We start from the raw sequence: 12,457 nt of genomic DNA on the forward strand, positions 1-12,457 counted from the left end.
ACCGAGTATATGTGTAGAGACAGCCAAAAGAATCATTTGACCCAGACTGCCTTCTTTCAACTGTTAAACATGGAGGAGGATCTGTGATGATCTGGGGGGGGGGGGGGCTATATCTTGGAAATCTGCCAGCCCAATGGTTTCCCATCATGGCAGAATTAATAGTCAAGACTATTTAAGCATTTTATCTGATTAAATTCATCCTATGGTTGTGGAACTGTTTCCAGAGGGAAATGCAACCTTTCAGGATGATAATGCACCAATTCACACAGCTAGAGGTGTTACTGAATGGCATGAGGAACATTCTAGTGAAGCTGAACATCTTATCTGGCCACCAGAGTCCCCAGATCTCAATATTATTGAACGTTTATGGTGAATTTTAGAAAAACAAGTAAGAAGTTGATATCCTCCACCATCATCGCTACAAGAACTGGAAACTGTTTTAGCTGAAGAATGAACAAAAATTCCTTTGGAAACAATTCAAACTTTGTACGATTCCATATCTCGTAGAATTCAAGCTGTAATTACTACCAAAGGCAGTCCTACTCCAAATTAAAATTAATTTGTTTGAAATTTAAGGTGTTTCCTTTATTTTGTTGAACCCCTGTAGTTGCAAAGCAGACTTCTTAACCACACAGCCATGCTTGAGTCAATATATTTTGTTTAGACTTTGAAAATGATCAATATATGCTGTTTTAGGATGGTGAAAGTAATTTTCTGAAGAATGATGTCAAGTTTACTGACATAAAAATATTATTATTTTATAGTTATTTTCAAAAAGTGACTTCTTTGAAAAAATGTTACACAACATTAATTCTTTTCAGCAAGTAATCAGTTAGCTACCACTCATACATCAGTAAGCTGCTATATACATGAGAAAAGAAAATACGAACCAGCTAAATATGATTGCTATTTGTCCACTCTGTCCCTCTTTCTCTCTCCCCTGCTCTATCTATTTATCAATCTAACTAGTTCTTTTACTCTTTTACTTGTTTCAGTCATTTGACTGTGGCCATGCTGGAGCACCACCTTTAGTCAAGCAAATCGACCCCAGGACTTATTCTTTGTTAGCCTAGTACTTATTCTATCGGTCTCTTTTGGTTTAATTGTATATTTATATATAAATATACAAATAAATATATGTATGTGTTTGTGTGTGTATATATATTTTTTATATATATACACACACACATACTATATATATATATATATATTATATATATATATATATAACACATACATACACACATACTATATATATATATAATATATATATAACACATACATACACACTCACACACACAAACACACACACACAAACACGCACTATATATATATGACAAATGAAAGATAGAAGATGGAATATATGAGAATTTATTATTAATCACAACAATTATTTCGACACATCTAACATCAATTCCTCATGAGTGGGACACTCAACAACTGGTTCAGGAGCATCCAGTGGTGAAGATGTATTTCGTCGGATGATAAATAAATACAACTTGTTAAAATTACTGTTCCGCAATGTAACTTTCCATTTTGTAGAAAGAAAAGCAGCCAGATGCTTGTATGAGCAAGTGTACTCGCGCCATGCAGCTTGCCTGAGGATGTTTATACATCCACATCTATTAACGGTTATTTCTAGTATTTTTCTCACTGGATTGCATATTCGTTTCTCTTTTTGCCATCTGTGATTTTAATTTTGATCTTCTATATAAATGAAGATGTTTCCTCCGTCTGGCTGTTTTTCTTTCTACAAAATGGAAAATTACATTGTAGAACAGTCATTTTAACGAGTTGTATTTATTTATCACCCGACAAGATAAATCTGCACCACTGGATGCTCCTGAACCAGCTGTTGAGAAATCAATGCTAGATGTGTCAAAACAATTGTCGTGATTAATAATAAATTCTCACATATTCCATCTTCTGTCTTTCATTTGCTATATACTTAACAATCACTGTGAAAGTGACCGGGCTTTACCAGTAAGCTACCAAGTGTAAACCATTCATTTTACTATCCATTACATATATATATATATATATATATATATATAGACACATACACGCATACACACACACACACCACACTGATGTAGTGTATGATTTTCACTCCTTTGTTATTTATAACATACATGATATAAAAAAATTTAAGAAAAAATGTATGCACAAAAAAAGTAGAAATAAAGACAAATAAGCAAAATATTTACTGTTTCCATCTTGTTTAGAAAAATATGCCAATTTGGTTCAATAACTTCTACCATTAAATAGTATTCTAAATTCTGGACAAAGTTCAACATGCGTTGCCTTAAGGCAAATGCAGCAGTGTAACCTTTAGAAGGGAGCAGTTTTACACATTTATTTTGCAACCATAAACTGAAACAAAAATAAACCATTTAAATTCTTTGTTTATTACAACAACAACAACAACAATAGTAATGATAAGTAACTTGAATGTGGGGTCTAAAAACAGAAACAATTCCTATCATAGTAGGTGCATTAGGTACGGTAAAAAAATATTCAGACAAATACATAACAGAAACACTAGGACAAACAAGTATATATAACATACAGAAAATAGTACTACTAGGTACCACACACATCCTATGTAAAACACTTTCAATACAGTAAAAATAAGAGCAACACAACAAACTACAGCATATACTCAAGGCACACAGAGCTGCGCTCGGTAGTGAAGTGAAATCACATAACAAAAATAAGACTACTGAATAATAATAATAACAAGAGCACTCAGAGAGTGCAAACCTCTGCCAAGGCAACACCAATGTCCTCAACGATTAGACGGAGATGTTTTTCAAAAATGAGAACATCTAAAATAAATTCAACTGCTCTCACAAAAAAGAATACTAAAAATGAACCCAACCGCTCTCAAAAATTAAGTAAAAAAACCGGAAGAATAATCCAGAATCCTTGTCCAGTACCTGGTCGATCCCAATGAAAGTCATAGAATGTGAAAGTGGAAGTGCAGGTCGTGTTTGTAATGCTATGTGTGCATCATCTGCAATGGGAACAGGGACAATTTTCTCTATGAAGGCCTTTTTCAGTCTATCCAGTGATACAGTGTCTTTATGACCATTAAGGACTATAGTGAAAAATTTACCTGTGCGTGAAAGAAAATGGAAAGGACCTGCATACAGTGTTGTTAACAGAGGTTTAGCAACATCGTTGTGCACAAAAATGTGAGTCCAAGAAGTAAAGCTTCCTTCAAAGCAGAACTAGAAATGCAATTGTCAAATAGGTAAAAGGTTTTAAACAGGAGCGATATATTCAAAATTAGTAAAACTAAAAATTGCAGAGTATAATTTGAATTTATTATTGTTACTGAACATGTTAGTGTTATTTACTTTCTGAACGGTTTTGCTGCCTTTTGTTTATGTAGTGTGATTTCTTTATCCATCGGTTTCGACTAAGAGATGTGAGTAAAATTAATAATAGAGAAATGAAAATAAAACTTTGGAAACAGCAACGCCACCATAACTTACATGGAAACCATAAGAGTACTTTCAAGGGAGATAATCAGAGAAAGACTTGAAAGTCAACATAAGATCGTAATACCTCATGTAAAGTAAATATAACAAATAATCCAGAATTCCCATCCGGTACCAGATTGATCTGAAAATGTAATCAATTCATGCAAGTCACAAGGCCAAACATCTCTGAAGGTTTCATCCAAATTCATCCAGCGATTCTTGAGATATCTTGTCCACAGACAAACAAACAAACGTGACTGAAAATAATACCTCCACTTTCACTAAGGCTTAGGTAATAATAAATTGAACTGGAACTATTCAAATTTCACTCACCAGGTTTTATTTCATGCAACATCATATATCTGATATAACCATAAGTATAGAGAAATTACCTTTCATTAACAAAACAAAAAGTTTCCTAAGTTTCTCCAACAGTCACTCAAACCATTATCTCTTCAGTATCCCTATTTCCAACCCAATTTAGTACTAGAACATACCTATTTCCTGTGACTTCTCAGATCAACTTATGGATTTTAATATTTGCCAATCACTCCAATACATTTAATACAATAAAAGAGCTGTTGAATTGACAGCTGGACTCTTATGTGAATTGTCAAAAAGCCTATGTTCAAACTTACTTGCATAATTGTCGTTCCACATGTTTGCAGTAGAAAAGCTGTCTGAATAATAATTGGTAGAGCATAAGAGCCTGAAAATAAAATAAATCAGAAGATGAAGACAAAGAGAAGAATCTTTCCAGTGTGGAATAATGAAATCTAGGAGATCCCCCTTGACTAAAAGTTTTTAAAATATAGCTGAAAACTTTTGTAATAGTATCATATTTTCAAGCATACAAGTTTCATTTTTCAGACCATAATTTACAGCTGAAACAGGTAGATTGACTTATACACCAAGACAATTGAAGGAGCAAAAATTCCATGTGAAATGCAGCAGGGATCAGAAAAAGATAGTAACAATATTTGAATGTTAACACTATACACTACATCAAATTGTATGCCAGAAAATGCAGCTGAGACACTGAAGTGTAACAAAAAGGAAGCAGAGTTCTTGTCAACTTCTTACACTTAATATATAAACAACAGACCACACAATAGATGTTGTTTTATTATTACTACTACTGCTACTTATAAATTTTAGAACCAAGGATCCATCTATGAAGTGCTTAATCTATAATGCATCAGATGATCTGGTTTTCTATAATTATATCTGAAATATAACACCATGTTATCATATCAATAAAATTAAGACTTCAAGTTCGATCTTTCAAGTTGAAATATAATAAATCTGAATTTAGTACATATAAAAGGACTGAAAATATTTTCCACTGCTTAACTTCAGTAGCTCTCATCTAACCAATTATATCACTCTGTATGGTAAAACATAGTTGTCAGTTTTTACAATTCTAATATTTCAAACCCAGCTCTTCACTACTGACTCCTCATCATCTTCTTGATGACATTGCTAAGAATACTAGATACTAATATAGCATATTTTGTAGAACAAACTTTTCCAGCATGTTATAGCACTATTCCACCCATCTTTTACGAAAATTAAATTTCATGGTTATTGCAGTTACGATATTAAATATCTAACAAGAAAGAAAAAAAAAAAGAATTGGAAGCTTCTGCTAGTCAGGTTACCTCAATAAACTTGATATATATCAACAAAAAAATAGTTTCAAACATGACATTCCTTAACAAGAAAGATTGGTATATAAAACTGTTTTTTGTAGTAAAAAGGTTTAACAAAGCTAAAAGAAGGCTTTTTACAAAGTAAATCAGTCATTTCAAAATAATAAACTATATAAATTAAAACAATATATTTTCTCTCTCAAAGAAAGCTATATGAAAAAGAAAATAAGATAGTGTCTTTCATAACTAACATCAACCATAAGATTCTATACTTAAAACATATCTAGTTGAAATAAACTGAAAAATAATAACAATAATTCCAATGGTGAATTTTATAATCTAAAGATGTAAGCAGTTAAGTATTTATGGAAGGGTGCAAACTGATCTCAAGCAAAGTTCTGGTAAGTTCTTGGATATAATCTAGTTAGGAACAGTTTATGTGTATATATATATATAAGTTGAATCTGTTTTTATGAAAGAAATATTAGTGAAATTGTAGGAGGAGTAACATTTTTCAACCAAATATTCGAATCAGAAGAAAACAGAATTTCATAAACTGAAAAAGCAAAGTAAAGAGGACAAGAAATGAGAAATACATAAAAGTCATAAAACTAATTAAAATTTTGGGTCATTAGAGAAGAATTTCATGTTAACATTGGTATTAAAAGCAACAATAAAACACTTTGTAAAAGTAAATTTAAACTGACCTTTCTATTTAAAACAAGAGTTAGTGGCCATTTCACATTATAATTGAAGGAGAAAGATTCCAGCCCAGACAAATTACACTCAACAGGGCTACTGCGCATTGCTAGAAAACACAAGTTACAGTAAAGAGATCAGCAGACAAGAAACAAACAAAACATATATTAAGTCAACATTTACTCCAACCAATTCACTGTATTTTGACCCTACAATGTATCCTCCATTTTCATCTCTCATGCACATAACAGCTAATGATTGTATGCACAAGAGACATTTTCTCAACTCATTTATGTTGAGTTAACCATTTTGTTGCCGTGTTTCTAATAAAGTACATTGTTTATGTTTCAAATAATTTAGCATTTAGAAAAATAGCTTTGTCATTATTAAGCAGATTTTTCAAACATAAATTAACATGAAACTTTGATAGAAGGCTTTTATTTAGATCACTCTAAACCAAGAAGATTGTATCATGGAACCTGGGGTAGCCTCAAGCAGATTGGTATCAAAAGAGTTAACTAGTGTTTAATTGTTTTGGCCAACTAGCAACCAAGTTTTAGAATTTTGACAAGCAGTCTTGGTCAATATGTGACTTGCAGTCTTAGTTAACATACTTAGTTAAATTGCAGCTGGCATTCATAACCTTCAGCCTCAGGCAAAATCCAACTGACAATGAACTGACAACAGTTTCAAACCCAAATTTTAATAAATACTGAACTGTTTGTTCTAGATCTGATTTCAGATTTCTTAAGAAGGAAAGGCTATTTCTGTGTGATTATACATAAACACTTTTAAATAAAACATTTTGGAGAAAATATCTTAAGCACACAAAATACTTTGCAGAATAATGTTTTACAGTACATCCAAAGTAGCCACAACTTTGGTAGACTCTTATCACAAACAACTGTTAAAAGAACATCACTGGTATAATGTAACCCATGTTACATGTTCGTGATTATGTGTAGAAATGATAGAAACAGTTCCTTTTTGGAGTTAATAATCAAAATAAATTAAATGATTTGAAGAAATATAGAAAAGATTTGAAGAGAAATCCCTGTTTACCTTTCAGAATATCATATAACTGAGATATTAGGTCAGTTTCCTGGAATTGTATCCTGAAATAATATTTAAACATTCATTAAAGTGTCAATATTAAATGTTGAATAATTGTAACGATTGCATTTCATAACAAACTGTTCAATAACATTCTTAATGTTTGATCAATTTAATGATATGTTCTATATTGTAATGAGGAAATCCGATTCTAAGACATTGATTGTAAATTTGAACAAAATTTACTATATCTTGCAAAGCTAAGCTAGTTTTTGTGATGGTCATATTTTATATGTGAAAATATACACATTACTTCAAAATATGAAGACAACAGTTTGTAATAGTAATAAAAAGAAAAAGAATCATAATCAAGAACCTACAACAATTAACTTTAGCAGTGTAAACTCATTAATGGTAAATTTAATAATCATTCTCAGAAAGATCGTATTCATTTTGCTCATCTTCCACATTTGCCTTCTGGTGTTCATTTACATCTTATTCATGCAACAGCATATTTAGAGAAGGAAACAGTTAAAAAAATTCTTCTGTGAATTGCCAATCATAAATTTGCACTAAAATGGCAAGAGACAGAATCAAAAAAGCTTATTACATACTATAAACTACTAATAGCATTCCACTAAGTGGAGCCTGAACTACAGATATTTTCTGAGAAAAAAGACATAAAGAGTATGTTAGTGAATTCCAAGTATGATACAACATAATTTATAACCACTTGTAATGGTGGAAAAGAGTCATAAATTCTTTACAACTTAAAAATTGGGGATTCATTTGGAAACTAAGAAATATTATCTAGAGAAATAATTTGTGGTGATTCAAAGACCTTAAGCATTTTCATTTCTTTCTTTTTCCCCTCAAAGAGAGAGAGTGGGGGAGGGAGGGAGAGATTTGTTATTTCTAGCAGGTCAAGTGACCACACAAATGCTCCCTTGATTTTTATCAGCAGCTTGTCTGGTACATTGATTTCTCCAACAATATTTTTAATAAATACCTATCCAAATATAATATTCATTAGATTATATCTACTAATTCCAAAAAACAAAAAAAAGGGAGCTCCATCAAAGAAACCCTATATAATAGCTTAACCCACCAATGTAGTAGTGAATGTCTCTGAAAAAATAAACAGAATATGTTATGCATACATACCTCAAATCATCTTTGAAAGGATCAACATTTGCAGTACTGGTTCGTAAAGCAAGCTCTAGCAAAGTTTCCATTCTCCTACAACTTATGTCTACAATGCAGTCAAGGAAAAAAACCTACAAATTCTATTTTACAAATTAAAATATCATCCAGTTTATCTTTGCCTTTCAGCCACATCAAATCATCATCAGTAGTTATATATCATCATCATCGTTTAGCGTCCGCTTTCCATGCTAGCATGGGTTGGACGGTTCAACTGGGGTCTGGGAAGCCAGAAGGCTGCACCAGGCCCAGTTTGATCTGGCAATGTTTCTACGGCTGAATGCCCTTCCTAACGCCAACCACTCCATGAGTGTAGTGGGTGCTTTTTATGTGCCACCGGCACAGGAGCCAGATGTGTCTGGCAAACACCACGATCGGATGGTGCTTTTTATGTGCCACCGGCACGGGGGCCAGGCAAGGCTGGCAACGGCCATGAACGGATGGTGCTTTTTACGTGCCACCGGCACGAGGCCAGTCGGGGTGGCGCTGGCAACGGCCACGTTCGGATGGTTCTCTTATGTGCCACCGGCACTGGTAACTCAGCTGCAATTTCCATTGATCGATTTCGATTCTGATTCTCACTTGCCTCAACAGGTCTTCACAAGTAGAGTTTTGTGTCCCAAGAAGGGAAGGTATGCATAAGTGGGCTGGCTACATCCCATGTAGAAGTCTCACTTGTCCTGCCGGGTCTTCTCACGCACAGCATACTTCCAGAGGTCTCGGACTCTAGTCATTTCCTCAGTGAAACCTAAAGTTCGCAGGTCGTGCTTCACCACCTCGTCCCAGGTGTTCCTGGGTCTGCCTCTTCCACGGGTTCCCTCAACCGCTAGGGTGTGGCACTTTTTCACACAACTATCTTCATCCATTCTCGCCACATGACCATACCAGCGCAAACGTCTCTCTTGCACACCACATCTGATGCTTCTTAGGTGCAGCCTTTCTCTCAAGGTACTTACACTCTATCGAGTATGAATACTGACATTACACATCCATTGGAGCATACTGGCTTCATTTCTTGCGAGCTTATGCATATCCTCAGCAGTCACGGCCCATGTTTCACTGCCATGTAGCATGGCTGTTCGTACACACGCGTCATACAGTCTGCCTTTTACTCTGATCAAAAGGCCTTTTGTCACCAGCAGAGGTAAGAGCTCTCTGAACTTTGCCCAAGCTATTCTTACTCTAGCAGTTACACTTTCAGCACACCCGCCCCTGCTGCTGACTTGGTCACCTAGGTAACGGAAGCTATCAACTATTTCTAGTATATATATATATATATATATATATATATATATATATAATATATATATATCAACTATTTCTAGTATATATATATCATCATCATCATCATCGTTTAGCGTCCGTTTTCCATGCTAGCAAGGGTTGGACATATATATATATATATATATATATATTCTATTCTTTTACTTGTTTCAGTCATTTGACTGCGGCCATGCTGGAGCACTGCCTTTAGTTGAACGAATCAACCCCAGGACTTATTCTTTGTAAGCCTAGTACTTATTCTATAGGTCTCTTTTGCCAAACTGCATACATATATATACACACACACACAAACTGTGTGTTGATAGCCAGCTGGAAAATATGTTTTCCAGGAGCTAAAACAATAGTAACATTGTCCTTTATAGGACTGTCACATTCTGTTGGCAGTCATTCATCCCTCTCCAATTCCCCTCCTCTGTCACCTGAGTCAAGTTACATGCCCTAGTTTATAGAGTACTCTCAACACCATCCCCACTCTCAAATACCTGTTTCTGGATTTTCAGTCAGTATTGTTCTTTCTCCAAATTTACATTTACGGCTCCCCAATGGTTCACACTGAAAAGTGGATGGCTAAATAAGCAAAACAAGTGTATAATTATATTAGGTCTCACTAGTTTTGTTTCATCAAGGACTGTTCAACCACTCTAGTTTTGATGCCATGAGAAAATGCACCCAATACACTCTGTAGAGTTATTGGCAATAAGAAGGGCATCCAGCCACAGAAACCAAGCCAAATCACACCTTTGAACACTTGCCTTTGGGAGCAGTAACTCACAACAGGAAATAATTTAGATCATGGTCTATGCAACCCATGCTAAGATGGAAAGTGTGCTAGTGGCACGTAAAAAGCACCAACTGATCATGGTACATAAAAAGCACCCACTACACACACGGAGTGGTTGGCGTTAGGAAGGGCATCTAGCTGTAGAAACACTACCAGATCAGACTGAAACCTGGTGCAGTCTCCTGGCTTCCCAGACCCTGGTCAAACTGCATATATATATATATATATATATATATGCTAGCATAGAAAACAGACATTAAACAATGATGATGATGATAACTGGGGCTTAAGAGATGCATCTCTCACAAATAAACTACTAATTTTCTACTATGATTAAAGCAGCATTAACAATCTAAAATTCTTCATACTATAACCACTACTTAAATATGACAACTGATGTATCCCCTTCAGATATTTAGTTTCTTGCTCCATCTCTTAGCCTTTTCTTCACTCATGTTACTCAACTAGCACTGGTCAAATTATTCCCGAAACATACAGGCATATTTGTCCCTTTCCAATATCTTTAATAGCAGCAATAGCAGGAGGAACAATTCCAACAATGGCAGGAAACTATGTTGAATATTGACAAAATAACAAATACATCTGATGAAGATTACACCACCAGTAGTACCATACAACAACATAGCAAACATACAAGTTTACTTAAAACAAACAAACCATACAGTTGAAACTATAATAATCTCAATAATAGCATTCTCAAGAGAAATTCAATTAGGGATCTTAGAGTGCTTATTCAATAATGAAATTTTCTTCCATACCATTTTCAGAGTATAGGTTGCAAGCACCACAAATTAAGACAAATAACCCAACTCAATTACAAAATAGTTAATGTTAAAAAAGATTGTAAAACTGAATTGAGCAGATGCTAATAATATTAAAAAAAAAAACTCCCATGATTGTTTCAGAGCTCACAAAACATACTACAAACACAGTTCTACAGAATTACTATACAAAATGTTTGATTCTGCTGTAGGATACTCTTATATGGCTGTTTCATTTCTTCTTCTGTCATATCCATAAACTGAACAATAAAATCTCCTTTGTCCAACAGGAAATAATGTTTCATAGACCTAAAACAAACGTAAATTATATCATATAACAATTTAAGATGCAACTGAAATTAACTCATTACAATGGAATAAGATAAATATTTCCATCAGAAGATAAACTACAATTCTCTTTGTTGATGTTTGGCTTCAGCACAGGAAAACCTTCCTCTAACAGCTACTGATTTTCTCTCAGACACTGTAAAGCTATGACTATGCTATCCAATGCTTATTTGTAGGCTCCACTACAGTAACTGTTCTATAAAAGAAACAACAATAGTGTAAAATATTCCTATTATAGGTAAAATAGTGTAAAACATTATCAAATGATGTACTTTGCCTGTTCAAAGGTTTCATGCAATAGTTGTATAGCCTGGCTCTCCATCCGTTATGAAGATGAGCATTCCAGTTGATTCTATTAACAGATCAGCCTGCTTGTGAAACTGATGTGCAAGTGGCTGAGCACTCCACAGACATGCATACCCTGAATGTAGTTCTCAGGGAGATTCAGTGCGACACACTGAATGTGACATGGCTTGGTCCATTGAACTACAAGTACAATTTATTTTTGCCAGCCGTGTGGATTGTACAGAGGTACATTATTAAATAAGTTATTAAGATGGCGAACTGGCAGAATTGTTAGCATGCCAGTCAAAATGTTTAGCAGCATTTTGCCTGTCTTTATATTCTGAGTTGAAATTCTATTAAGGTCAATTTGCTTTTCATCTTTTCAGGGTCAATAAAAGAAGTCCAGTTGAGCACTGGGGTTGATGTAACCAACTTAGCCCCTTCCCTGAAACTGTTAGCCTTATGCCAAAATTTAAAACCATTAATAAATAAGTTATTACACTTAGAAATTGTTGTAGCACAAAATGAAGTTAAAGTGATGTGCTTGGATGTAAAAGACACTATTAACTTTGTACAATGTCATGTTTAAAATAAAGCTCAGACATCAGTATGGCTTCTGTCGAGCGATGTAAAAACTTTTTCAGTAGACAACTTCTCACAAACAAAGATGAAATTGTATATGTGGGATGGAGAAGCCTGACAGTTTGAAATGAGTATATTTGGAGGAGATTGACAAAAGGTATGTAATGTGTAGTTGTGAGACTTTCTCCAAGGGATGTACTGCTTATTTAGATGTGGTCAAGGTTGGGGAAGAGGACTTCATAAATTGGGAGATTCTTTTAGCAAAGGACCAAAAGGATAGGCAGCAGCTTATCGGGTGGA

At 34.3% G+C, this 12,457-nt stretch overlaps 1 protein-coding gene across 1 annotated transcript in view; it reads right to left on the minus strand.

Moving 5' to 3' along the window:
- Positions 1–12,457, minus strand: part of LOC115210379 (gamma-tubulin complex component 2) — a 76,801-nt gene that overhangs the window by 15,269 nt on the left and 49,075 nt on the right. The window contains exons 21-26 of the mRNA XM_029778948.2: positions 11,160–11,251; positions 8,057–8,144; positions 6,902–6,954; positions 5,848–5,948; positions 4,127–4,197; positions 2,208–2,373 (exon numbers count right to left, since the gene is read on the minus strand). Of these exons, the coding sequence (XP_029634808.1) occupies positions 2,208–2,373; positions 4,127–4,197; positions 5,848–5,948; positions 6,902–6,954; positions 8,057–8,144; positions 11,160–11,251 (571 nt within the window). The remainder of the gene's footprint in view (positions 1–2,207; positions 2,374–4,126; positions 4,198–5,847; positions 5,949–6,901; positions 6,955–8,056; positions 8,145–11,159; positions 11,252–12,457) is intronic.

This window comes from Octopus sinensis, linkage group LG4 (genome assembly GCF_006345805.1).
Source record: "Octopus sinensis linkage group LG4, ASM634580v1, whole genome shotgun sequence".
In the NCBI taxonomy this organism is placed as follows: Eukaryota; Metazoa; Mollusca; class Cephalopoda; order Octopoda; family Octopodidae; genus Octopus; species Octopus sinensis.